This window comes from Chlorocebus sabaeus, chromosome 28 (assembly GCF_047675955.1).
Source record: "Chlorocebus sabaeus isolate Y175 chromosome 28, mChlSab1.0.hap1, whole genome shotgun sequence".
Classification (NCBI taxonomy): Eukaryota; Metazoa; Chordata; class Mammalia; order Primates; family Cercopithecidae; genus Chlorocebus; species Chlorocebus sabaeus.
In genome coordinates, this window is record NC_132931.1 from 12,347,762 (window position 1) to 12,374,268 (window position 26,507).

At 47.3% G+C, this 26,507-nt stretch overlaps 1 protein-coding gene across 4 annotated transcripts; it reads right to left on the reverse strand.

Moving 5' to 3' along the window:
* Nucleotides 1-358: 358 nt before the first annotated feature.
* PILRA (paired immunoglobin like type 2 receptor alpha) lies at nucleotides 359-26,467 on the reverse strand. Of its 4 annotated transcripts, XM_073012762.1 has the most exons (8): nucleotides 26,354-26,467; nucleotides 25,322-25,597; nucleotides 24,620-25,009; nucleotides 10,642-10,860; nucleotides 2,538-2,571; nucleotides 1,111-1,160; nucleotides 839-870; nucleotides 359-668 (listed from the first exon to the last, which is right to left on the reverse strand). In XM_073012762.1, the coding sequence occupies exons 2-8, from the start codon at nucleotides 25,389-25,391 to the stop codon at nucleotides 546-548; spliced, it is 918 nt and encodes a 305-aa protein (XP_072868863.1). In that variant the 5' UTR covers nucleotides 25,392-25,597; nucleotides 26,354-26,467; the 3' UTR covers nucleotides 359-545. The 4 variants fall into 4 exon arrangements, with proteins under 4 accessions (XP_072868863.1, XP_072868865.1, XP_072868864.1 ...); XM_073012764.1 differs by lacking the exon at nucleotides 26,354-26,467 and having other exon boundaries at nucleotides 24,620-24,766; nucleotides 25,322-25,504; XM_073012763.1 differs by lacking the exons at nucleotides 10,642-10,860; nucleotides 26,354-26,467 and having other exon boundaries at nucleotides 25,322-25,562.
* Between the last annotated feature and the right edge of the window lie 40 nt (nucleotides 26,468-26,507).

Here is a 26,507-nt window from a genome sequence, read left to right on the forward strand (position 1 = left end):
AAAAGTACTAGAGGAAGGGTCTTGGGTGTGAATTCTCTGTTAGAGTTCATTTTCACTGGGAGGGACAGGAGTTGAAGGTGATGTCAGTTTTCTCCTTACACACATTCAAGTAAGTTTTGGGGGTACTTTTAGTTTTACGGGCCAGGGCTGGGAAGGTGAAGAGAGAGTTGGAGTAGATGGCTCTGTTTTTGTCAGTTCTTTGGCTGGCCTCTGAGTCATCTGTATGGCCTTGGTTATTGTTGGAAGCTGTGGCCCTTCCTATTGGAAGCGTAGTATACTCTAAGAAGGTCATTGTGCAGTCTTTTTAAACTTGTTTTAATGGATTCAGATTTTTAAAAATAGTTTTGAAGACAATCTTTTTAAATTTGTTACTTTATTGTTAATACACATTTTTAACTAGCAATGGCATCTCGCTCCATTGTCAAAGCTGACGCTGAACTCCTGGGCTCACTCTGTTCTGCCTCAGGCTTCAGAGTAGCTGGGATTACAGACCTGCGCCACTGTGCCTGGCCTCACCGTTCAGTCTTGAGAGGGCTGTCCATTGGTTAGGCCTTTAAGACAGAGTACAGAGTCTCGTTCTGGGGGCTCTTGAGGGGATGGTGGCTGGGAGGTACTCTGGGTGAGGTGGAGCTGGAGAGGGCAAGGGAGGCATAGACGATGCCGTCGTCCTGGGCGAGAATCCAGAGAGAAAAGGTTAGACAGTGGAGATGGAGCTGTCCCCATCTTAGTGGCAAGCCTACAATCTGACTCTCCTGCCCACACCACACTCCCCCTCTCCCTTCCACCCCACCTTCTCCAGGCTTCTCTAATTCCTTCAGGCCCTGGTCTGACTGCTTACCTTGGGATTTGGCTTGGGATCTGTATTTTGTCCTAGGAATAAAAAGCAAGGTGTGCCAAGGTCAGGTGGTGTGACAACCAGGGGAGAGAGATGGGCAGGGGGCTCTAGGAGTGAGGTTATCTGCTAGGTCAGGACCAGGGTCACGTGGGGGCAAGGGGCAAGGAATGGAAAGAAGAAAACACTGAGAGGGGCATGGACCCAGGTAATGGGTGTTTGGGGAAACAGGAAGGGCCAGGGGTAGAAAATGGGGAAGGATGGTGGTAAGGACTCACCTTCATTCCTGATATTCTCATATGGCTCCTCTGTGTTTTGGAAGGGTTCCCTGTGTGGGAACAAGAGGATAGGAAATATGTTAGAGGCTGGGCATTTAAGACATGGGCTGGGTGGTGGCACCTGTAATCCCAGCACTTTGGGAGACTGAGGCAGGTGGCCATTGCTTGAGCCCAGGAGTACAAGACCAGCCTGGGCAACATAGCAAGACCCCGTCTTTATAATAAATACAAAAATTAGCCGACATAGTAGTGTGCGCCTATGGTCCAGGCTACTCAGGAGGCTGAGGTGGGAGGATCGCTTGAGCCCAGGAGCTCAAGGCTATGAGCTATGATTGCGCCACTGCACTCCAGCCAGGGTGACAGAGCGATACCCTCTCTCAAAAATAAAAAAAGAAAAAAAGAAAAAATAATTATGACACGTGTTAGGGGCTGGTTCTCTTTGGGGAGTGCTCTGCAACCTGTCCACCCTGCTCAGGATGGGTGTGATGGTTTTAGACTCAGAGGAGGCTGCTTGGAAGAGGAATTAGGGGCAATTTGTGTGTGGCCCAGCAGAGGTCCCTCGGTGCTCAGTAAGTTGGGTTCTTCTAGGGAAGCTGCTTGTATGAGAGGAACACGGAGAGGAAAAATAGGAAAGGTCAATCCTTGCTTTCTCTCTGCTGGTGCTGCCTTGGCTAAAACTGGGAGAAGCAAACCAATTGTGTGAATTTCAGGTCTTCTGATCAGGGGCTCAGGCTGGGTGAATGGTTGGAGAAGGAACCTGATGAGGGACAGGAGAAGGGCAGCTGACAAAAGCCAGCGCAGGAGAAAGGGCAGGGGTGATGCTTTCTTCAGCAGGAGACCTACAGCCATGGAGAGGAGAGGCCAGAGGAAAGGAAAGAGAGGCAGGAGGGTGGAGAGGAAGAGCCCAGAAAAAGGAAAAGTGAGGCCCTAGCCTGGAGAGGGGAGCAAGGCAGAGGCTGGTGAGTCCCTCCTGAGCACACACAAGCGGGGAGAGGTGCTGGAGGCAGAGGAAGCCTGGGGCCCCCACCGCACATTCAGCAGGGGAACAGGACAGATTGAACGAGAGCAGGCGATATGGAAAAGCTGGAAGATCCAGGCTGAGAGGAAGCAGGTGAAGAGCAGGAAAAGCTTAGTAACACCAGGAAAGGCAGGCAGAGGGCACAGATGGGCACTCCAGAAAAGAGACTCTAAGTGTTCGTGCTGGAACCCGGAGTCCACTAGTCTAGTATTTAGGGGACAGAAAGCCTGAGGTCAAGAGCCTGGCCCCTAGAGGACAAAGGAGGACAAGGATGGGTAAGTTGGGGATGCAACAATGGCTGTGGCAGGCTGGGTTTGTGGGGTTCTTAGCAGCATACTCCCTGTTTCCCAAACCAGGCCACTGCCTGCACATGCACCTCCCCACCCCCCTGGGGAGGCCCAGCACTCACTTGACTGGGGTTGTGGCTTTAGTCCGCTGCTGACCTGTAGGGGGACCGACAGTGAGTCAGGGTGGCATCCGGGTGATGGCAGCCTCCATCCCACCTTCTGTGCTGCGCCCTAGGCTGAGGCCCTCCTTAGAGGGACCAGCTGCTCCACCCAAACACATCAAGAAGGGCCTGGGACTCAGCTGGCACCCTGAGGTCCCCACCTGTCCTCCCTGTTGTCCTCCACGTCACCTCCTGAGACCCCCTCACCCTGACCCCCTCCCTTGGTTTCTTTCTCTCTTGAGCTCTCTGCTCAGTCCCAACCTGGCTCCCTCCACCACTGAGCCCTTGCCCAGCCACTTCTCCCCTCCCCTCCCCTTGACATTGGTACCCTGCCCCCACTCCCTCCAGGTCCTCAGGGAGACCACACCTGTGCTTTTCTTCTAGGTGGCGTCTAGGTCTGCCCTCCAGGCTTCAGGAACCAGGAGCCTTGTGCTTGGGACTCATGTTTGTGGCTGTTGAAGTTCTGTTGCCACCACTAGGCCTCCTCTGGCTGGTCCCACCGTGAATCCTCTGCTGCCTCTCCCACTGTACCCTGCCCATCCTGTCCCCCTGGCATCCTTGCAGTATTTCCCAAGCACTGGGCTCCTGGTTCACAGACATCCGCTCCACCGTCCAACCTCTTCCCAGAAGGGCTCCACGTCCACAGAGACACCCTCTGAACCCAGGCCTCGAGGTACCCCTCAACTCCAGGGACTTCCCCTTCCACTTCTACAGGACTTTTTTTTTTTATGTTGAGACTGGAACTCTGAAATATTAATTGCTAGTATCATTTCCATTCTGCAACTTTCCCTCCTTCCAGCACTCTTCTGTCCCTCTGTTTTTCCCCTCCCTTTGAAACTTAAACAGGTTATATTTTATTTTACTTATGGTAAAAAAAAAAAAAAATGCTAGAATTCACTTTTAACCACGTGTACAGTTCAGTAGTGTTAAGTATATTCACACTGTTATGAAACATCTCCAGAACCTTTTTATCTTGCAAAACTGACACTATTTTAAAGAATCCCCACTCCCTCCTCCCTGCAGCTTCTGACAGCCACCGTTCTACTTTCTGTTCCTATTAATTTCATATCTCTAGGTACCACCGAAAAGCAGAATCATACAATATTTGTCATTTTGTAACTGCCTTATTTCACCTAGCATAATGTCTTCCAGGTTCATTTATACTGTAGTATGTGTCAGAATTTCTTTCTTTTTCTTTTTTTTTTTTTTTTTTGAGACGGAGTTTTGCTCTTGTCACCCAGGCTGGAGTTCTGTAGTGTGATCTAGGCTCACTGTAACCTCTACCTCTTGGGTTCAAGCGATTCTCCTGCCTGAAGCTCCCACGTAGCTGAGATTACAGACGTCCACCACCAGGCCTAGCTAATTTTGTATTTTTAGTAGAGACAGGGTTTCACCATGTTGGTCATGCTGGTCTCAAACTCCTGACCTCAGGTAATCCACCCACCTCAGCCTCCCAAAGTGCTGGGATTACAGGTGTAAGCCACTGCACCTGGCCCAGAATTTCTTTTAAAGACTGAATAATATTCTATTATATGTATAAACCACATTTTGTTCATCCGTCCATTCGTTGATGGACATCTGGGTTGCTTCCACCTCTTGGCCATTGAAAATAGTATTGCTGTCAACATGGGTGTATAAATATTTCTTCAAGACCTTTCTTTTCAGTTCTTTTGGGCATGTACCCAAAAGTGGGATTGCTGGATCATATGGTAGCCTTATTTATTTATTTATTTATTTATTTATTTATTTATTTATTTATTTTGAGATGAAGTCTCGCTCTGTCACCCAGGCTGGAGTGCAGTGGCACAATCTCAGCTCACTGCAACCTCTGCCTCCTGGGTTCAAACGATTCTCCTGCCTCAGCCTCCCGAGTAGCTGGGATTACAGGTGCCTGCCATCACACCCAGCTAATTTTGTATTTTTAGTAGAGATGGTGTTTCACCATGTTGGCCAGGCTGGTCTCAAACTCCTGGCCTCAGGTGATCCGCCCGCCTCAGCCCCCTAAGGTGCTGGAATTTGAGGAGTGAGCCACCACTCCTGGCCTTTATTTTTAAATTTTTGAGGAAAGGCCATGCTTTTTTCTATATCATTTGCACTATTTTATACCCCCATCAACAGTGCAGAAGGACCCCAATTTCTTCACATTCTTCCCAACACTTGTCATTTACACACTTATTTATTTTTAATAGTAGCTATCCTTCTGGGTATAAGGAGATAGCTCTCTGTGGTTTTGATTTGCATTTCTCTGATGATTAGTTGGCCATTTTCATCTGCTTGTTGGCGATTTGTGTACTGTCTTAGTCTATTTTGTGCTGCTAATATATTTTTATTTTTATTTTTTTTTTGAGAGGAGTCTCGCTCTGCCGCCCAGGCTGGAGTGCGGTGGCCAGATCTCAGCTCACTGCAAGCTCCGCCTCCCGGGTTCACGCCATTCTCCTGCCTCAGCCTCCCGAATAGCTGGGACTACAGGCGCCGCCACCACGCCCAGCTAGTTTTTTTTTTTTTTTTTTTTTAATAGAGGCGGAGTTTCACCGTGTTAGCCAGGATGGTCTCGATCTCCTGACCTCATGATCTGCCCGTCTCGGCCTCCCAAAGTGCTGGGATTACAGGCTTGAGCCACCGCGCCCGGCCTGTGCTGCTAATATATATAAGAATATCTGAGCTTGTATAATTTATAAAGAACAAATTTATTTCTTCTGTTGGACAAGAGTTTGCTGAAAAGTAAAACAAAGCAAAACAAAAATTATTTCTCACAATTCTGGAGGCTGGGAAGTCCAAGATCAAGGTGCCAGCAACTTGCTTTTTTCTGTGTCTTCCAGAGGGGAGGATTACTGTGCCCTCACATGGCAGAAGATCACAAGACAGTGAACCCACTCCTGAAATCCCTTTTTATAATGGCATTAATCCGTTCATCTGGCAGAGCCATCATGATCTAAGCACCTTCCAAAACACACTACCTCCCAGTTGTCACACTGGGGACTGTTTCCAATACATGATTTGAGGAGACACATTCAGACCATAGCATATATCATCTCTGGAGAAATGTCTGTTAAAATCCACTGCCCACTTTTAAATTGGGTTGATTTTTTGTTGTTGTTGAATTGTAGGAGTTTTTATATATTTTGGATATTCACTCCTTATTAGATATATAATTTGCAAATATTTTCCCTATTCTGTAGGTTGCCTTTGGATTCTGTTGATTATGTCCTTTAATGAAAAAACATGTTGAAGTTTAATGTGGTCCTATTTGTCTATTTTTTCTTTTGTGGCTTGTGCTTTTGGTATCACAGGCAAGAAATTATTGCCAAACTCAAAGTCATGAGGCTTTTTCCCTATGGTTTGGGGTCTTACTTTTAGGTCTTTAATCCATTTGGAGTTAGATTTTGTGTATGGTATAAGATAAGGATCCAACTTCATTCTTTGGTGTGGATATTCAATTTTCCAATGCCATTTGTTGAAGAGATTGTCCTTTGCCCATTAAGTGCTCTTGGTACCCTTGTCAAGTCTTTTGACCATATGCACAAGGGTTTATTTCTAGACTCTGTATTCTATTCCATTGGTATATTGATTTATCCTTTTTTTTTTTTTTTTTTCCGATTCAGCTCCTTCTTCTTTTTTTTGAGATGGAGTCTCACTCTGTCACCCAGGCTGGAGTGTCAATAGCACAATCTCAGCTCACTGCAACCTCCACCTCCCAGGTTCAAGTGATTCTTGTGCGCGGCTCATGGTGTATAATTCTTTTGCCATGCTGTTGAATATGGTTTGTTATTATTTTGTTGAAGATTTTTACATCAATATTCATCAGGGTTATCAGTCTGTAGTTGTTTTTTTTTCCTTCTTGTAGTATCTTTGTCTGGCTTTGGTATCATGGTAATGGTGACCTCACAGAATAAGCCTGGAAGCGTTCCAGCTGCCTTTTGTCATTATCCCACTGTACCTGTTCTTAGACTTCATTGAACTCTTATCCCTTGATAATCTACTTTTCTACAGATTATTCAGACTCCCTGCTGATCCCTCTGCTCTCCATTCCTGCTTTCTCACTAGCTCCTTGACCTGTGATCTCCTGTCTCTCTGCCACACTTAGCTGACAAATCTCTAATCATGGGGTGTCTTATGGCGGAAATGCTACTTGATTACCCAATATCTATTCAATTATTCTTAGTTACAGAAAATTGATTTTATTTGGAGTGGGAGGATTCCCCCTACAGATAGCTGTGGGATATATGACCAAATTCTAGCCAATAAGATATAAACTGGGGTAGGGGGAGTCGGCTGTGTGGAGAAAGCTGGGGGCTCTCACACGTGAAGTTGTTAGGTCTTTCAGGAAGACTCTTTAAAAGGGAACAGATAGTTGAGGCATAGTGGGATTTTTTTTTCCCCTTTCTTCCTTTCTCCTATTTTTTGCCAGGAACCCAGAAATAGTGGTTGGAATCCTTGCAGCCATCTTGGGCTATGAGGCAACCTTCGGGACAGAAGCCAGCATCAGGGCTGGTAAATCAGAAAGGTAGGAACCTGAGTGTCTAAGAACAGTGATGTGCTGTCTGCTTCCAGATCTGTTTACAAGAGGAAAAAATAACCCAGCTCTGTCTTGTTTAAGCCACTGTTACTTCTGGTCCCTGGTGGTAGCAACTGACAATTCCTGACCAACAAAAATCACTAAGGTCTCAAAATCTGAATGGTTGACTACTGTTGGGGGAAAATGCGCCATGCACAACGCTGCTATCATAGATTTAGAATTTCTCATCTGAGCTGAATCCTCAAACTCCACTTCCTGTTTCCTCAGTGATTATGCCAAACTTTCTCTTCAATTCCCTGACCCTCTTACTCATTCTCAGGAGAAAAGTGCTGTGGTTTTTGTTCTGCAGAATTAAAAAAAATAATTAAGTGGTTGATTTTAATTTTTTTTTTTTTTTTTTTTGAGACAGAGTCTCGCTCTGTCGCCCAGGCTGGAGTGCATCTGTGTGTGATCTCAGCTCACTGCCGCCTCGACTTCCTGGATTCAAGCGATTCTCATGCCTCAGCCTCCCGAGTAGCTGGGATTACAGGGGTGCACCACCATGCCCAGCTAATTTTCGTATCTTTAGTAGAGAAAGGGTTTCACCCTGTTGACCAAGCTGGTCTTGAACTCGTGACCTCAAGTGATTCGCCTGCCTCAGCCTCCCAAAGTGGTGGGATTACAGGCATGAGCCACCGTGCCTGGCCAGATTTTAATATTTTAATCCATGGCTTTGGGGCTTGGTCATACTGAGGAAGACTGTCTCTACTTCTTGATTATGAAATAATCTCACATTTTCTTCTGGTACTAGGGTTTTTTTTTCTCATTTAAATCTTTGATCCCTGTGGAATTTATTTTGGTACAAATTATGAGTTAAGGAGATAATGTTGTTTTTTCTCAGATGGCTACTGAATAGTTCCAGCACCATTCATTGAATTACTCATCTTTCTCCATTGATTAGAAACCTTTTAACCAACTAAATTCCCACATATATTTGGGTCTCTTTTCATTCTGTTATACTTACATTTTCCTCTTTTCTTCCATTACTTTATCCGTGTATGAATATGCCAATGTCGTACCATTTTGTCTTTTGTTTTAAATGTATTCATGCGATGGTGCTCCCATGAGAGCCAGTGTTCCCTGGTTTAATGCCTACTGTTTAGTCATTCTAAGTGCTTATGCTCCTGTGGCACACCCTCTGCTAGATCTATTCTAAACACAGTACATTTAATCATCAGGACAACCCCACGTAGGTACCATCTTCACTCCCTTTGCCATGAGGAAATTGAGGTGCACAGCCTTTGTACCAGCAAGCCTGTTTCCCTGGCGAGGGTGTGAGGCCAGGATCTGACTGCAGGCAGCCCCGACCCCGTGCTCCTCCCCTCTGTGCTTTCATAGCTGATAGAGCAAATTTCCTTGCACTCTGTTACCCAGACTGGAGTGCAGTGGTATGATCTCAGTTCATTGCAACTTCTGCCTCCTGAGCTCAAGCAATTCTCCCACTTCAGCCTCTCCAGTAGTTGGAACTACAGGTACGTACCACCACACCTGGCTAAGTTTTGTATTTTTAGTAGAGACAGGGTTTCACCACATTGGCCAGGTTGGTCTCATGCTCCTGGGCTCAAGTGATCCACCCAGCTTGGCCTCCCAAAGTGCTGGGATTACAGGCATGAGCGGGAGCCATCATGCCCAGCCCATTGCAAACGTTCTTGATGGTAACTTCAGATCAGGTTTGGAGGATGTTGGGGTGGAACTCATTAATGCCTCAGGCCTTGTCTTCTCTTTTGAACTGTAAATGTGTACTCTGAGTTTCCAATGGACAACTCTGCTGAGATGCCACACGTGGATCCCCAGTGTAACGGATCCCAAATTAAACGAGGCATTGTTCTCCTCCAAGCGTGATCTCCTCCTCTCTTCATCATTGTATTTGGTGATTTCATTACAGCCTCATCCACTCAAATGGAAACAGGGGCTTATTCCTGCTCCCTTGCCCCTACACCAATCTAACAATCAACTTATTTATTTATTTATTGAGATAAGGTTTTGCTCTGTCACCCAGGCTGGAGTACAGTGGCACTATCACGGCTCACTGCAGCCTCGACCTCCCAGGCTCAAGCAGTCTTCTCATTTCAGCCTCTGGAGTAGCTGGGACCACAGGCGCACGCCACCACAGCCAGCTAATTTTTGTATTTTCTGTAGATATGGGGTTTTGTCAAGTTGCCCAGGCTGATCTTGAACTCCTTGGCTCAAGAGATTATCCTGCCTCGGCCTCCCTAAGTGTTGGTATTACAGGCATGAGCCACCCTGACCAGCCAACCAAATGTCTTTATAAAAAAAATTTTTTATATTATTTTTGTATTTATTTGGAGATAGTTTGCTCTGTCTCCCAGGCTGGAGTGCAGTGGTGAAATCATAGCTCATTGTAACCTTAAACTCCTGGGCTCAAGCAGTCTTCACATCTCAGTCTCCCAGTAGCTGGTACTACAAGCACAGGCTACCATGCCCAGCTAATTTTCTATTTTTTTTTTTTTTTTTTTTGTAGAGACAGGGTCTCCCTGTGTTGCCCAAGTTGGTATCAAACTCCTGGGCTCAAGAAATCCTCTTGCCTCAGCCTCCCAAAATGCTGGGATTACAGGCGTGAGCCACCGCACTGCACCTCACCTCTTTGGTTTTATTACTTAATCTTTTCCAGGATCTGGCCCTTTCCCTCTCTCCACCTCACCCCTGCACTGCGCTGACCCAGCCTGGCCCACCTCTGGCCACTCCTTCACAGACTGAGGTCTCTCACGGGAGCTGAGGTCACCCTTTACTGCTTCACACTGCCTCTGGGATTGGAGGCTCTTGGGTGTGATTTCCAAGATCCCCTCCTCTCCTGCCTCCTCCACCAGCACTGAGATTCCTACAGCTCCTGGAATGGTTTCCTCCACCCGCATGGAAAGTGAGTGACCTCTACACCACCCTCACCACTTGCCAGGCTAATTCTTTTTCTTCTTTGAGACTTTTATCACCTCCTCTGGGAAGTTCTCTCTCTCTACCTCTCCTTCCTCCCACCCTTATTAAGTGCTGCCGTAGTTCTTTCTCAATGAAGCAATTAGTCCTTAAGGCAACTGACAACCCCACACCCCTAGTTCACTGAGAGCAGTCTATGGTTTATGCTTTATCTACTTTGCTTCTCCAGTTTCAAGCCAGGCCGTGGCAGGTGGGCAGTCGGCCAGTGCCTGCTGAGCTCAGCCTACTTCCGTTCCCTTCTGCTCTCTCTGTCCTTTTGCCAGGGGAGACCCTCCCCTCCCCAGGAACCTTCAGGGGAGGTAGATGCGTGATGTCTGAGAGTGAACTGGGTGGGGATCAGCTGTGTGAAAAGGGCTGTGGGCTCTCATATGTGACCCTGCCCCACCCCACTGCAGGAGCCTCACAAATGCAGACAACCCAGCACAGGCCGTGAAGTCAGCCTCAGTGGGCTTGAGGGGAGCAGGCAGGGTCTGCATATTTCAGAAGCCCCATAGCTGCAGGTAGGCTCTGAGAAACCCCCAGATGGGAGGCTTGGGGAGAGGATGGGTCCTGGGCACTTACCTTTCCTTCTCTTCCACCTGAGAAGGAGGATCAGTCCCAAAATCATGATTCCGAGCACAGCGACAGCCACTGTCACCCCCACGGCAGTTTTCAGACTTAGGTGCCAAGAGTCTGAGTGTCGTTTGCCCTGTGTGACCCTGAGGCCGGCTGTGGTGGTTGCGCTACTGGGCCTCCGGGTGGTGGTCATGCTGCTGGGCCTCTGGGTAGTGGTCATGACAGCTGGGGAGAGATGAGGAATGAACAGACCCTCCCCTGCGGGTGCAGGGTGTCTGGGTAAAAGGCATGGTGTGCTGCTTTCTAGGTTGGGGGACATTAGTGGTGAGGGAGCTCCTCTCTGAAGCCCACACAGGGAGCGGGGAACAGGGTGACATGCTAACAGCTTTCAATGCAGACGACTCAGTTCCTTTTATTTTTCCCTTCCTTCTTTTCCTTTCCCTTTCCTTCCCTTCCTTCCTTCCTCCCTTCCTCCCTCCTTCCCTCCCTGCCTCCCTCTTTCCTTCCTTCCTTCCTTCCTTCCTTCCTTCCTTCCTTCCTTCCTTCCTTTTATTTCTTCCTTCCTTTCATTTTATTTCTTCCTCCTCAAATTCAACTTAACAGGCAACTCAGTTAAAACCTGATTCTACATCAGTTATCAGTAGGGTGACCTCAGAACCTCATCTCTTCACTCACAAATAGGGATAACTAAATCACAGGATCAAAAAGAGTCTATTGTTGCAAATGCAAGTAACATAAAATATGTCATTTTAACCATTTCTACATGCACCGTTCAGTGGTATCAAGCACATTCACAGTGCTGTGCAACCATCACACCATCCAACTCCAGAACCTTTGCATCTTCCTCAACGGAAATATTTTATGTGTTAAACATCAACTCCTCATTCCTGTGTCCCGAAGTCCCTGGCAACCACCCTTCTACCCCTCTACTTTCTGTCTCTATGAATTTGACTACTGTAAATACCTCGTATTAGCTGAATCATACAATGTGTCTTTTTACAGGATTATCTTTTTTTTTTTTTTTGAGACGGAGGCTCGCTCTGTCACCCAGGCTGGAGTGCGATGGTGCAGCCTCGGCTCACTGCAACCTCCACCTCTCAGGTTCAAGTGATTCTCCTGCCTCAGCCTCCCGAGTAGCTAGGATCACAGGCACATGCCACCACACCCAGCTAATTTTTGTATTTTTTTCTTTCTTTTTTTTTTTTTTTTTTTTTTTTTGAGACGGAGTCTGGCTCTGTCGCCCAGGCTGGAGTGCAGTGGCCGGATCTCAGCTCACTGCAAGCTCCGCCTCCCGGGTTCACACCATTCTCCTGCCTCAGCCTCCCGAGTAGCTGGGACTACAGGCGCCCGTCACCTCGCCCGGCTAGTTTTTTGTATTTTTTAGTAGAGATGGGGTTTCACCGTGTTAGCCAGGATGGTCTCGATCTCCTGACCTAGTGATCCACCCGTCTCGGCCTCCCAAAGTGCTGGGATTACAGGCTTGAGCCACCGCGCCCGGCCTATTTTTTTCTTTTTTTAGTAGAAACAGGGTTTCACCATGTTGGCCAGGCTGGTCTCCAACTCCTGACTTCAGGTGATCTGCCTGCCTCAGCTTCCTAAAGTGCTGGGATTACAGGCGTGAGCCACCATGCCAAGCCAGAATTGTCTTAATAAGTGAGAACACATCTGTAAAAAACCTACTGTATATTGAAAATGTGTTTTTAAGGCCACATTAATATATATTGACCTTCACATCCTACAAACAAGTGACACCTTCTTTATAGATGTTTCATGCACCCTTAAAAAATTGACATAGTACTCAGCCACAGGACAAAAAAATCAGGCTCCTTAATGTCTTCAAGTTAGGATGAACTAAAATCTTCGTCCACTCTTAAGGGGAATTACTAAAAGTGTAAATGCTATATCTCTATTGGGAATTTAAACATGTTTTAATTAAAGGAGACATACATAATAGCATACTGTTTAGAAAATAAAAACTAGAGTAATACATATTTTAAAAAAGAACCCTGGTGTATGACTAAAGCAACACTCTAAGCTAAACTCAGTATGAAATGCTTTTATTACTTAAAATGGGAATAAATTTTTAAAACAAATAAAATATTCAGTTTCCAAAGAAAAAACCCCAGAGAGGAGACAGCTATAAGGAAACTCAGAGGAAGAAAGTAATGAAAAGTTACATAGGAATAAATTTATTAGGGAACAGATAGCCACAAGCAAAATAAATGCAGAAACTGGTTATTTAAAGGAGCAACAACAAGAAGGTAGACAAGACTAGCAAACCTAATGACAACAAAAGCCAGTTGCAATCATGAGTGAATATATGCTCAATTATAGATTGTTAAATGTTAAAATATCTGTGAAATGGGTGTCTTTTGGGTTTTCTTGAGACAGGGTCTTGCTCTGTTGCCCAGGCTGGAGTGCACAATCCTACCTCACTGTGGCCTCCACCTCCTGGGCTCAAGTGATCCTCCCGCCTCAACCTCCTGATTAGCTGGAACTACAAGCATGAGCCTCTGAGCCAGGCCTGGGTGATATTTTTAAAAATTGATTTAAGAACTAGTATACCTTGGGGCCAGGCACAGTGACTCATGCCTGTAATCCCAGCACTTTTGAGAAGCCGAGGTGGGCGGATCACCTGAGGTCAGGAGTTTGAGACCAGCCCTGGCCAACGTGGTGAAACCCCATCTCTACTAAAAATACAAAACTTAGCTGGGTGTGGTGGTGGGCGCCTGTAATCTCAGCTACTTGGGAGGCTGAGGCAGGATAATCACTTGAACCTGGGAGGCGGAGGTTGCGGTGAGCCAAGATCACGCTACTGTACCCCAGCCTGGGTGACAGAGCGAGATTCTGTCTCAAAACAAACAAACAAAAAAAGTAGTATACCTTAACTTATTTATGCCTAGTGTTCCATTATTGGAACGCTAAGCTTGTGTGAATTATTTATATGCTACTGCTCAAGGTCATTGCCAAGGTCTGATCTTTCACACAAAAAATTTGCAGCCTCTGGCATAAATGGGTTAATGATCAGTAGACAAAGAAGAAATGAGAAGGCTATGAAAGAACTACCTTTCATAAGGTCTCCATCCTCAGGAAGTTTTATAAATAAGTTCTTGTAAAAATTTAAGGAACATAGAATTCCCACATAGAAGTTTCCAGAACATAAAGATGGAAAACTATGCAATTTGAATCCATTTCATAAAAAGATACCATAATCCTAATGCTAATATTCATTCAAAAGTTTTTTGTTTTGTTTTTTTTTTTCAAAGCTGGGCAATGTGGCTCATGCCTATAATCTCAGCACTTTGGGAGGCTGAGGTGGGCAGATCACTTCAGCCTAGGAGTTTGAGACCAGCCTGGGCAGCATAGTGAGACCCCCTGCTCCCCCGGTCTCTATGATAAATACAAAAATTAGCTGGGTGTGGTGGCCCATGCCTATAGTCCCAGCTACTCAGGAGCCTGAGGAGGGAGGATCGCTTGAGCCCAGGAGGTTGAGTCTGCAGTGATCTATGAGTGTGCCACTGCACTCCAGTCTGGGCAACAGAGTGAGACCTTGTCTCAAAAACAAAATTTTTTTTTCTGTTTTTTTTTTTTTTTTCTTTTTGACATAGTGTCACTCTGTCAACAACAAAAAAAAGTGCAGTAGTGCAACCTTGGCTCACTGCAACCTCCAATTCCCGGCTTCAAGGGATTCTTGTGTCTCAGCCTCCCAAGTAGTTGGGATTGCAGGTGCGTGCCACCACACCCGGCTAATTTTTGTATTTTTAGTAGAGACAAGGGTTCACCATGTTGGCCAGGCTGGTCTCGAACTCCCGACCTCAAGTGATCTGCCCACCTCAGCCTCCCAAAGTGCTGAGATTATAGGCGTGAACCACCATGCCCAGCAAAAAACAAAATTTTTTAAAATGCAGACTAATACAAGAGACCATTTAAAAAACTGATCTGAGTAGAGGAAAATGCCCGTTATTGGCCAGGGTTTAGGGAGAGAGAAACTGTCATGCACAATGGGAGTATAAATGGGCAGAACCTTTGGGAATGCAATTTGGGAAGATCTATCAAAAGATAAAAGACCTATGTGTGCCCTTTGTTGCAGTTGTCTCAGTGCTGGGAATTTCTCCTATGCAAATGCTTGCCCAAGTATTCAAAGACATGTGTTGAAGGGTGTTCTTTACATTATAGTTTGTGATGTGGCAACAATTTAACGGTCTTCAAATAGAACAGTGATTAAATAAATTATGATACATCACTACCATGGGATGCATGCGGCCATTTAAAAAGGCATTGCTGATTCAGAGCACAATGACTAGGAGTTAGCCCTGCTCTGCAAGGAGCAGCGAAAAAATTTTTTTAAATGGCCAGGCGCAGTGGCTCATGCCTGTAATCCCAGCACTTTGGGAGGCCAAGGCATGTGGATCATCTGAGATCAGGAGTTAGACCAGCCTGGCCAACTTGGTGAAACCCCATCCATCTCCACTAAAAATACAAAAATTAGGTGGGCATGGTGGCATGTGCCTGTAATCCTGGCTACTGGGGAGGCTGAAGCAGGAGAATCACTTGAACCTGGGAGGCAGAGATTGCAGTGAGCTGAGATCGTGCCACCTTATCCAGCTTGGGTGACAAGAGTGAAACTCCATCTCAAAAAAAAAAAAAAAAGAAAAGAAAAAGAAAAAAAAATTAAAAAGGCATAGGCCAGGTGTGGTGGCACACAGCTATAATCCCAGCTGCTTGGGAGGTTGAGGCGGAAGAATCGCTTGAACCCCGGAGGCAGAGGTTACAGTGAGCCGAGATCATGCCATTGCACTCCAGCCTGGGCAACGAGAGCAAAACTCCATCTCAAAAAACAAAAACAAAACAAAACAAAACAAAATAGATGTATATATATTAGAATGAAAGAGATTCAAGTTACTTTAAGTAAAAATAGCAAGTTCTAGAGCAGCATAGTATGTGGTTTGATTCTATTTATGTTTTATGTCGGTATCTGTAAGAGAGAATACTTCCACACAAAGTGGTAGGGACTGGGGAGATAAGGTGAATGTTACCTTTTATTTAACTTCCTTTTGTATTTTTAAAATTACGTGTAAGTATTACCAGTACTTTTATTAGTTTTTAAATTTAACACTTTTTTTTCCCAAGTTGTATCGGCACATAATTCAGACCCAACAAATTTCACACAACTTAGAAAAAAACAGCAGCCTCCTGCACCTGCCTACTACTCCCTTCCAACTCCCCAGAGGCAACTATTTTCAGCAACTTTAGCTATTTATTTTGGTGTTAACCTCCTATTTCTAAACAGCATGCGAATATTGCCGTTGCTTGATTTGCTTGCTTTAAGTGGTATCTACTCACTTCTTACTACTGACATGGAGAATTTAGATCTTACACCCCCATTTTCTTTATCTGACTCAGCTTTTCAGCATTTGATACTCCTCACTCCCCCTTTTATGAAGTGAGTTATTCATTTGGTTTCTGGGACACCATCTCCCTTGGTTCTCCTGCCTCACTCTTAGCTCCTTCTGAGTCATCTCTGTTGATTTCTTTTCATCTGCCCAAACCTAATGTCAGGGCCCAGTCCTGAAACTTCCTCTCTAGCCACACTCACTTCCCAGATGATCTCATTCACCGCGTGACATTAAATATCAGTGGTATCCTGATTGGTCTTCCTCTTTCGCCCAGGCTGGAGTGCAATAGTGCAACCATGGCTCACTGCAGCCTCCAACTCCTGGGCTCAAGCGATCTTCCCATCTCAGCCTCCTGAGTAGCTGGGACTACAGGTGCACACCACCATGCCCAGATAATTAAAAAAAATTTTTTTTCTGTGGATAGCCTGAGCAATATGGTGAAACACCATCTCTACTAAAAATGCAAAACAGTTAGCTGGGTGTGGTGGTGCCCTCCTGCAGTCCTAACTACTTAGGAGGCTGAAGCAGAAGAATCACTTGAACCTGGAGGCAGGGGTTGCAGTGAGCCAAGATCATGCCACTGCACTCCAGCCTGGGTGACAGAGTGAGACTCTGTCTCAAAAAAAAAAAAAAAAAATTTTTTTTTGTTTTGGTGGAGACGGGGTTCCATTATGTTGCCCAGGCCAGGTTCCAAGTTGATATATCCAGCCAACTTTCCCCCTGCACTCTAGACTCAGAGATCTTACTACCTGTTCACGCCTCCATTTGTATGTCTAGTAACGACTCAAACGTAAGGTGTCCAAAACAGAGTTCTTGATTTCCTCCCAAACCCATTCTTCCCCATTTCTCTACCTCAGTAAATGGCAATTCTGTCCTTCAGGATGCTCAGTCCAAGGACCTTAGAGTCATCCTTGCTTCCCTCCCTCTCATACCCTACATCCAATCCATCTGCAAATCCTGTCTGCCCTGTCTTCAAAATATAACTAACCAGTATCAGCCACCTCTCACCTCATGCACTGCCATCTCGCTAAGCCAAGCTGCATCATCTCTCCCTGGTCTCTCTGCTTCTGACTTCGCTCACCTATAATTTTTTCCTCCATACCACAGCCATAGGGATGCTTTTAAGCTATGAGTTGGGGCCGGGCATGGAGGCTCACGCCTGTAATCCCAGCACTTTGGGAGGCCGAGGCAGGCCGATCGCCTGAAGTCAACAGTTCGAGACCAGCCTGGCCAACATGGTGAAACCCTGTCTCTACTAAAAATAGAAAAATTAGCCGGGTGTGGTGGTGGGCACCTGTAATCCCAGCTACTCGGGAGGCTGATGCAGGAGAATCCCTTGAACCCGGGAGGTAGAGGTTCAGTGACCCAAGACCGTGCCACTGCACTCCAGCCTGGGCGACAGAGCAAGACTCCATCTAAAAAAGTAATAATTTTTTTTTTAAAAAAGTGTGAGTCAGATCTCAGCACTCCTGCAGGAAATGCTCCTTCGCTCCCATGGCACTCAGAGCGAAAGTGAGTTGTTTCCTTGGCTTTTAAAGCCACACAGGATCTTCCCCGCCTCCTGTAACCTCTGCCTCTTCCCTTTGGCTTCAGCCACACTTGTCCTGTGTGACTGGAACATTCTTCTCCCAACCTCTCTATTATGTTCTACCAATCAATCTGTGTCTAGGCTGGATCTTCCTAGGGCTTCTCCAGGTCCGCTCCCCAGTTCTTCCATCCCTGCGTTGTGCCTTTGGAGCTGGCCTTGGTGGACCCTATCTGTGGGCTCTCGTGCCCTGTAACTTCTGACTCCAGAGGCCACAGCTCCTCTCTACACATTCCAGTCTTCTGTGGGCTCCCTCCCCTTGCTCTTCAGGCCTGCTGCTGGTCCCAGGGTACTTCCCCCCGTCCCTGATTGTTTTCCCAAACTGTGCCTCACTCTAAGGTCTCCCCAGTTACCCTACACCAGGCTCTGCTTCATCTCACAGCAGCCTTCCCTGTTCAGTGTGAATACAGGGCCACCCTTAGCAATCTCTGTCCCACTCACTCCACTTCAGTTCTCTTCTTTTCTCTTTTCACCATCACCTGACACATAAAAAGAATTGATCCATTTTTATATTTATTCCCACACTCAAAAGTAAATTTCATCCTTGGGTGCATTTGTGGTTGTTTTGGTGGCGGTGGTGGCTTTGTTTTGTTTTTTGGTTTTTTTTTTTTGAGTCAGGATCTCACTCTGTCACCCAGGCTGGAGTGCAGTAGTGGGACCACAGCTACTGCAGCCTTGACCTCCCAGCCCCAAGTGATCCTCCTGCCTCAACCTCCTGAGTAGCTGGAACTACAGGCATGTGCCACCTTACCCAGCTAGGTTTTTTTTTTTTTTTTTTTTTTTTTTTTTTTTTTGAGATGGAGTCTCACTCTGTCACTCAGGCTGGAGTGCAGTGGTGTGATCTCAGCTCACTGCAACCGTCGCCTACCGGGTTCAAATGATTCTTATGCCTCAGCCTCCTGAGTAGCTGGGATTACAGGTACACACGACCACACCCAGCTAATTTTTTTTGTATTTTTAGTAGAGACAGGGAGGGTCTCGCCATGTTGGCCAGGCTGGTCTCAACTTCTGACTTGTTGAGTGATCCACCCACCTCGGCCTCCCAAAGTGCTGGGATTACAGGTGCAAGCTACCACGACAGGCTGCACCCAGCTAATTTTTAAATTTTATTTTTTTTATAGAGACAGAGTCTTGCTATGTTGCCAGATTCTTGCTATGTTTTCCAGGCTGGTCTTGAACTCCTGGCCTCAAGTAATCCTCCTGTCTTGGACTCCCTAAGTGCTGGGATTACAGGTGTGAGCCACCATGCCCAGCCCTTTAATGGAATTTTTTGTTTTTGCTATTGCATCTTAAATTTCCAAGAGCTTTCTTTGTGGTTTCTTTGTGGTTTGCAAGTTCCTTTGTAAAGCACCCCCTCTTATCACATCCACGAGGTCTCTTAACTTTCTGAATAGAAGGAGATGCTGAGTATTTTAAAATTTTATACTCCCTGAACTGTTTTGGTTTCTTCCAGGTTCCTCTTTCTGTTTTTCATGTTTGTTTTGTTCTTCGTGTTTCATGGGAGAAGTTTGTTTCATTTAATCATATAGGGACTCTAGCCTCAGGCTTCCCAGACACAGCTGAGGCCAAGGTATAGTCCCCGGTGCTGGGGGACTCAGTATGAGGACCAGACCCCAATCGCCTTGCCAGTTATCCCTGGGGTGCTGCCCCAGAGGCCCTCTGGTTCATCTATTCTGGAAAGCAAACCTCTTGTCTTTGGGCTAGGGTGGGGGAATGGGGAATGGAGGTTTCCCTGCTTCTGAAGTAGATTTTCAATGTCCTCTAGTTTTCAGACCCATCTTCACTCCTACTTTCAGGGGTACTCAGGGCCAACATTACTGAACCTTTACAGAGTTTTCTGGTATAAATTGCCATTCATCTGGGTTTCCCAACACTGGCTTAGGGTTTAGCCCTAAACCAATTCCATTAGTCTGTTTCCAGCTTCTCAAAATTTGCTTTTGTACATCCAGTTCATATATTTCTTGTTCTTGAGGATTTCTTTCTTAAAAAATTCCCTTTGCTATTGTTTTAGTAGATTCTGGGAAGGGGTGATGGTAAACATGCATATAACCCACCGTCTTGGCCAGATTTTATGCTTTTTTTTTTTTTAGACAGAGTCTCCCTCTGTTGCCCAGGCTGGGAGTACAGTGGTACAATTTTGTTCACTGCAACCTCCATCTCCCAGTTCAAGTGATTCTTCTGCCTCAGCCTCCTGAGTAGCTGGGACTACAGGCACTTGCCACCACACCCAGCTAATTTTTTTGTACTTTCAGCAGAGACAGGGTTTCACCGTGTTAGCCAGGATGGTCTCTATCTCCTGACCTTGTGATCTGCCCAACTCAGCCTCCCAAAGTACTGAGTTTACAGGTATAAGCCACTGGGTGCCCGGCCACCTATGCATTACTTTTATAATAACAATTATTAAGGATTCAAAAAGTAATCTTGTATATTAATAACAAAAGGAAATATAGAGGGTAAAAAAATCTTTTTTTTTCCCGAGACAGGATCTGGCTGTCACCCAGGCTGGAGTGCAGTGGCGTGATCTCGGCTCACTACAGACAGTTAAACAATCTTATGAGACATTTAAATGCTCTTTGGCAGAATACTACCAAGGTTTACTGAGGGATATAAAATAGGACCTTGTTCCTGGGTGGGAAGATTGTGTATGAGCCTGATTTCGGTTTCTGTCAATTGCATTATAGGTTTAATGCAACTGTGACTTAAAAGAGTGTTGTGTTTTTTGTTTTTGTTTTTTTCCCCTAAACTGGATAAAGTTATTCTAACAGTGGGGAAGGAACAGGCAGGCAACAACAGAAAAATATTTTTTGTTTTGCTTTGTTTTTTAAGACAGGGTCTTGCTCTGTCACTCAGGCTGGAGTGCAGTTGTGAAATCACAGCTCATTGCAGGCCCAACCTCCTGGCCTCAAGCGATGCTCCTGTCTCAGCCTCCTGAGTAGCTGGGACCATAGGTTTGCACTACCACAACTGGCTAATTTTTTTTTTTTTTTTTGGTAGAGATGGGGTCTCACTATGTTGCCCATGTTAAGTCTCAAACTCTTGGGCTCAAGTAATCTTCGTGCCTCAGCCTCCTAAAGTGCTGCGATTACAGGCATGAAGCCACTGCGCCCAGCCTAAAAAAGTTTTTGAGGAAGGAGTAATATGTTTGAGATGGAAATCGTCCTAGGCATTCAAACGTGGTAAAGTTACAATCACTAAACCTGTGTGCTGATGTAAGAAAAGACAGATCAGTGAAACAGAATTGACTGACCAGAAACAGATGCTCTTCTATAAAAATAATTTTAAAACCAGGCCTAATGTATCAATAGAGAAGCAGATAAAAATGCAGTAAATGGGGTTGGGACAACTGATTAATTACTTCATATAAAGATCAATTTAGTTGTTTATGCCATATATCAAAATAAATTCTCACTACATATAATTTTTTTTAAATTAAGAATTTAAATATAATTTTTTTTTTTTTTTTTTTTTTTTTTTTTTGAGACAGAGTCTTGCTCTGTCACTCAGGCTGGAGTGCAGTGGTGGGATCTTGGCTCACTGAAACCTCCTCCGGCTCCCAGGTTCAAGCAATTCTCCTGCCTCAGCCTCCTGAGTAGCTGGGACTGCAGGCATGCACCACCACACCCGACTAATTTTTGTATTTTTAGTAAAGACGGGGTTTCACCATGTTGGCCAGGCTGGTTTCGAACTCCTGACCTCAGGTGAATCCACCACCTCAGCCTCCCAAAGTGCTGGGATTACAGGCGTGAGCCATTGTGTCTGACCGATATTTTCAACTTTTAGTGGAAATTGGGATTTTTGTGCTTAGAAATAAAACAGAAAAGTGACAAAGAACATAATTAGGTTTGGTTACAAAAGTAAAATTACGTAGAAAACATTAATAAGCCAACAACAAACTTAGTTTGTATCTGCTACAAATACTCCTTTAGTTTGTTGTATCTTACTTAGCATGATGGTACTTCAGTTGGATTTTTTTGCCAGACACATTGGCTCATACCTATATCCCAGCACTTTGGAAGGCCAAGGTGGGTGGATCACTTGAGCTCAGGAGTTTGAGACCAGCCTGGGCAACATAGCAAAATTCCATGACTACAAAAAAAATACAAAAATTAGCCAGGTGTGGTGGTGCATGCCTGTAGTCCCAGCTATTTGGGAGGCTAAGGCAAGAGAATCACTTGAGCCTGGGAGATCAACACTGCAGTAAGCCATGATCATACTCCCTGGGTGACAGAGCGAGACCCTGTCTAAAAAAAAAGGCAGGGCAAGGTGACTCACGCCTGTAATCCCAGCACTTTGGGAAGCCAAGGCGGGCAGATCATCCGAGGTCAGGAGTTCGAGAGCAGCCTGGCTAACACAGTGAAACCCTGTCTCTACAAAAATAAAAAAACTAGCCTGGCATGATGGCGGGTGCCTGTAATTCTAGCTACTTGGAGGCTGAGGCGGGAGAATCGCTTGAACCTGGGAGGTGGAGGTTGGAGTGAGCCAAGATCGTGCCATTGCACTCTAGCCTGGGTGACAGAGCAACACTTTGTCTCAAAAAAAAAAAAAAAAAAAAAACATTTTTCTCTTTTTATTATTTTCCTGTATTTTGTTTTTTTATAATAAGCATGAATATTCAACTAATTGAATTAATTAAAAATCCAATTTATAGCTGGGTGCGGTGGCTCAAGCCTGTAATCCCAGCACTTTGGGAGGCCGAGATGGGCGGATCACAAGGTCAGGAGATCGAGACCATCCTGGCTAACACGGTGAAACCCCGTCTCTACTAAAAAATACAAAAAACGGGCCGGGCGCGGTGGCTCAAGCCTGTAATCCCAGCACTTTGGGAGGCCGAGACGGGCGGATCACGAGGTCAGAAGATCGAGACCATCCTGGCTAACACGGTGAAACCCCGTCTCTACTAAAACTACAAAAAAACTAGCCGGGCGAGGTGGCGGGCGCCTGTAGTCCCAGCTACTCGGGAGGCGAAGGCAGGAGAATGGCATGAACCCGGGAGGCGGAGCTTGCAGTGAGCTGAGATCCGGCCACTGCACTCCAGCCTGGGCGACACAGCGAGACTCCGTCTCAAAAAAAAAAAAAAAAAATTATTAGTGAAAAAAACTACAACTCTGACCTATGCAGAGAAGTGAGAAAAGCAAGCAGGAATTAAAGAAAGAGGAAGAGAAGGCCTGAGAAAAACCCAAATCTCTCAGAAAAGGCCATTTAAGGAAATACGTAGGAAATCAAAGTTCAAGGCTGTCTTGCTTCATTTGGATTATGGAGCCGCTCTCCATCTGCTCCAAAACCAACACAGTGGTTAAGATGGTGTGGTGGTTTACCAGGGCACGGGCAGCGAGAGTGTCTGTCCCTGCAGGGAAGAGTAATTTATCCCTGGCATTGTTTAGGGTTGCCAGTGCAAGTGATTAGAAAAAATAAACCCACCTGGCCAAAGATTAGTTTCCTAAAACATTTTCTACAGACAATGCACCCCCTTCCTGCCTGGGCCTGGGAGAAACTCCCCTCGCCCCACTGATCTGGAGACAGATAAACCTAGGCTCAAATTTCCCTGATGCCCTTTCTGAATAAAACAGAAGATCTATTAGTGCAACACATCCCATCGCTAGGTTCAAAAGTAGGTCAAGGCGAACACTATGATCAATTCAATAGGTGAGGCCCTGTAGCTAGAGGTTAGGCAAGAAAGCTCTGCAGCTCACCATCCCTGTCATTGTGTTTGTTTGTTTGAGACAGAGTCTCACTTTGTCACCCAGGCTGGTGTGCAGTGACTCGATCTCAGCTCACCTCAACCTCCGCCTCCCAGGTTCAAGTGATTCTCCTGCCTCAGCCTCCTGAGTAGCTAGGATTACAGGCATGCGCCACCATGCCTGGCTAATTTTTGTATGTTTAGTAGAGACAGGGTTTTGCCATGTTGGCCAGGCTAGTCTCGATCTCCTGACCTCAAGTGATCCACCCACCTTGGCTTCCCAAAGTGCTGGGATTACAGGCGTCAGCCACTATGCCCCGCCCTCACCATCCCTTCCAAATCCCATCTGCACCACTAGTGTGACGTTGGGCAGCTATATAGGCTCTGTTAGCCTCAGTTTCCCTATCTGTAAACTGAAGAGAATAGCAGTTCCTCTTGCCATTGAGGAGTCTTGCTGAGGGTTCACTAGGGCAATGCACATGAAGCAATTTGCCAGGGTCATGCCATGATGCCTCAGTGAATGAGGGCTGCTGCTCTTACTTCTGCAGACACGTCCCTTAGTGTTGGGAAGGACAGAGTAGCAAGACCAGAGTGGAGGACAGAGAGGGAACGGCTGGAAGAACCCAGGGGCTTGTCAGGGAGAGTGGGGGGCTGCAGGGGCTGGGGAGAAAGTGAGGGTAAAGGATGGATATAGGAGAAGAGGGGTATGACAGGTGAAGGAAGAGGTGAGACAGGTCAGGGAGGAGCTGAAGGACACTTCTGGGAAGCAGAGGGGGAGAAGGAAGTGGGCAGATGGGAACCCAGGTTGACCCAGGGACTGCAGAGCTCCCAGGGCCAGTCACTGGGCACCTGCTGGGGGTTCCTGGATGAGCTCGTGACTGTGAGAGATGCAAGATATGGGGCCCACCCTGAGGCACTAACGGGGACTCCAGGCAGAGACACATGACAAAGAGTGGGTGAGCCACACCCTGGAGAGATCAAATCTGCCTGGAGGTCATGGGGAGAGGCCAGACTGGAGCCCCAGTTTGGAGAAAGAATGAAGGATAATTAGAGGGTCTGGCAGATGCTGAGGCCTGAGGAGTGGGGGCGGGGCTGGATCTGGAGGGGACAGTGAGGGGAATGGTCGGGGAAAGCAGATCAGATGTGGAGACAAGGGGAAGAGAAAAGGGGAGAGGTGGCAAAGGCCTGAGGAAGTGTTAGGGGCCAAAGAGAGAACTTAGGGGTCGTCAGAAGAAGTGGGGTCTGAGGTGCCAGGGATGACGTCACCGGTGATAATAAAAGCGTCACTGTGATGGGCAAGGCAGGTGCCGGGGCAGCTGGACTCACCCTGGGTGATGGTGAGTTTGGTCCCCTCGATGGACTGCCACTGCTGCCTCCCTGATCTCCGTGTGTCCAGCTCGACTCGGCAGAAATACACAGACTGGTCCTTCTTCCGCAGGTTCGAGATCCTGAGGAGCCCGTGGTCCTGACCCTCTGTCCAGTTCAGAAAGAGCCGGTTCGAGTAATCCTTGTGAGTGAAAGCTGGCCTTGTTCTGTAGAAGAACTCCCCGTGGAAGTTGCCCCGTCTCCAGGATATTTTCATGTTGGGAGCTGTGGCTAACTCCCAGGGGTGATAGAAGGAGAAGGGAATTTCCACGGAGCCACCCATAGGGGCTGAGAGGTGTTTTGGTTGAGTGAACCCATAACCGCCGCTTGGACCAGATCCCACAGAACCACCTAGAGGTGGGAGGGAGAGAGTGGGGGAGAGACCTTGAAGCCACCGCAAGACACAAAGAGGGTGACCCCAGACCCTCCCGCACCTTCAGCCACAGGCAGTCGTGTGACAGGTGGCTGGACTGACTTCTGGCCTGGGTCTCCCACTCTTCAGGCATGGGAGAGAGAGGATGGGGGCACCCGCCCCTGTGGGACCCACCCTTGTTTCCTGGTGGTGGGAGCCTGGGCCCTCCCTAAGATGTCCCACCTTTGTCTCGGGTTGGCCTCTCCTGTGGTTTGGGCAGAGCCCACATCTGGGTGGTCCTGGGCACTCACCAGGCTGCAGAAATGCTGGCGACAGCAGCAGGGGCAGCAGCAGCAGGGGCAGCAGCAGGAGCTGGCCCATGGCCTTGCTCTCTTCCAGGGGATGGGGAGACCAGCAGAGCCGTCCAGGCAGCGAGGGGCCCTGTGGTGGGGCCACCTTGGGGTTGAGGTGAGTGGGGGCAGCCGGGCTCAGGCTCCGCAGAGGGTTGTAGGGGCCGGGAGCCTTCCTCAAACCCGTGCACCTCCAGGATGACCAGCACTTCCTTTATCCATCCGGCTTCTATTCTCCTATTGCAAAAGGGCCTCCCTTGTGGTCAGTGTCAAGTCGGCGCCCTGCCCAAGGGCCCCAGTGCCTGTCCTCCTGCTGAGGGGCCGGGCCTAACCTTGGCTGGCTGGGCCCCTCCCACCTGGATCCCTGCAGCCCCACCTCACTCAGCTTCACTTCTCATCCTTCTCTTTGCCCAGGGCCAGCACAGGCTCTTTCAGGGAGAGGAAAGGCAGGCCTGATTCTCTGCCCTTCTGTGTCCCAGATTCAGTCCTCAGGGAGGAGGAGGAGGGAGCTGGTGGAGGTGACAGGCGCTCAGACCCCAGCCCAAGCACCAGAGTCCCCAGCTTGTCCTCTGTCCCTCTCCCTCCCTGGCAGGGACTCCCATGCAGTCCCCAGGCACCACCAGGGCCCAGCTAGCCTCTTCCCATCCCAGGCCCGCTCCCTTGGTGCAGGGACCACGACCTTGCTCAAGGGGTGAGGGGGCTGATGGTCCCCTACACAGACTGGTCCTTCTGGAGGCCACCCCTTCACCCCCTAGACGTGAGACTGGATCTGCAGGCTCCCCTCTGACCTCCCCATCCTATGCAGGTGGGGACAGGGCTCCAAGAAGCACTGCCCCAGGCCACGTGACTTGCAGTGGCAGTTCCAGGACAGGAGCTCCCTCTACCCAGATGTCTGGGCCTGGCTGAAGGGCAGAATCTCTGGGCCTCAACTTCTGAGTGCAGGACAGGAGGCTGTCCCTTCATACAGCACCTCAGGTCATTCCCTCCACACACCTGAGCCCTTGGCTGATCCGGAAGCTTCCTTGGACACAGAAGGAAGTGAAGGCTCAGAGCAACAGTGGGCACCCCGCACACAGTCCTGGACCCATCTCTAACGGGTTTCTGCTGGCCTTTGCCTGGGGTGGTCGCTGGAGCGGGGAGCTTTGGT